The 1,524-nt window shown below is 34.9% G+C and overlaps 1 protein-coding gene across 1 annotated transcript in view; it reads right to left on the bottom strand.

The window, feature by feature from the left end:
- Positions 1-976: 976 nt before the first annotated feature.
- The window catches only part of LOC100571304 (zinc finger protein 271), a 1,092-nt gene continuing 544 nt past the window's right edge, over positions 977-1,524 (bottom strand). Inside the window, exon 2 of the mRNA XM_029485472.1 lies at positions 977-1,522. Coding sequence (XP_029341332.1) covers positions 977-1,522 — 546 coding nt within the window. The remainder of the gene's footprint in view (positions 1,523-1,524) is intronic.

The raw sequence follows: 1,524 nt of genomic DNA, 5'->3' as shown, positions 1-1,524 counted from the left end.
TAAACGTGACACACATTCGTGTTTCCATATATTATTATACCGTGTGAAATACTTAACGATATGTACCTATCACGTTACTCTGGACGCAAAGTGCAACAATATCGCAACAATATTATAATACAACGCAGACGTCTGATCTGGTACGTGTATGGTAATCGTGTGAATAAAACATAATATAAGCGAGACGAATAAAGAGCAATATAACAGTTTTAAAGCCCGTTTATTGCATGACGACACTAAAAGGTGATGTCACGGAAGTAACTTTCATTAGATAGAATATTATAGAAGTTTTTAAAATAATTATAATAATAATAATAATAATAATATGTAGGAAGACTGATTATTTTTTTAACATCCAGTATTGAATATCTTATCATAATATATATGTATAATTTATGTTATGATGTTTTTTTTATCGAATTATTTAAATATGTTTAAATAATCTTTATACATGCCCAAGTGTTGTAGTTCGGTGGGAAACGCGTTTGGTTTAAGAGTGTTGTTGGTCGGATTGAAACTGTTGGGCGAAAATACGTTTTTAATAATTTCGTGGTGGATATGTGGTGCTTTGGAAATGACAATAAAGGAGAAACACGTATGGACCTTGGATCTATTGGTATACGTTATCGAAATAGGATAACATGCATCAAACATTTGATAATTTGTTTCGCTGTTGAGAATGAAGGATTAGATAATCAATAAATTATTATTGTTTTGTACTCTTATAAACAAAATAAACGATATTTAAATTCAATGTTTTACATAGAAAATTGAAAACATTATATTTTAAACATTGAAAACCATACGAAATGTAATATTTATTTGAGCATAATATGAAAAATTAGCAATTTATTAAGTATTAAGAAAAAACTATTTACTCGATAAAATTAACACATTGACCATAATAGGTAATATGTTATCTAGATGTATCTTATTTTAATACGGTCATTGGATCATAGATCTTTGATACTTCCGTTCAGTGTGCCATGTGCGTACGCTTATGTCTTGTCAAATTGCTACTTGCAGAGAACGACTTATCGCATACATCACACGCGTACGGTTTTTCTCCAGTGTGCATGCGTCGATGTATCGTCAAATCGGTACATCTGGAGAACGACTTATCGCATACATCGCAAGCGTACGGCTTTTCTCCAGTGTGCGTGCGTCGATGTTTCGTCAAACTGCCACTTTCAGAGAACGACTTTTCGCATACATCACACGCGTACGGTTTTTCTCCAGTGTGCATGCGTCGATGTATCGTCAAATCGGTACTTCTGGAGAACGACTTTTCGCATACATCGCAAGCGTACGGCTTTTCTCCAGTGTGCGTGCGTCGATGTTTCGTCAAACTGCCACTTTCAGTGAACGACTTTTCGCATACATCACACGCGTACGGTTTTTCTCCAGTGTGCATGCGTCGATGTGCTATCAAATTGCCACTTTTAGAGAACGACTTATCACATACATCACAAGTGAACGGTTTTCTCCAGTGTGCATGCGTCGATGTATCGTCAAATCGGTACT

The sequence above is a fragment of the Acyrthosiphon pisum genome, chromosome X (genome assembly GCF_005508785.2).
Source record: "Acyrthosiphon pisum isolate AL4f chromosome X, pea_aphid_22Mar2018_4r6ur, whole genome shotgun sequence".
NCBI classification, from domain to species: Eukaryota; Metazoa; Arthropoda; class Insecta; order Hemiptera; family Aphididae; genus Acyrthosiphon; species Acyrthosiphon pisum.
The sequence above is the reverse complement of the archived record's forward strand: the minus strand, read 5'-3'. Positions and strand labels throughout refer to the sequence as shown.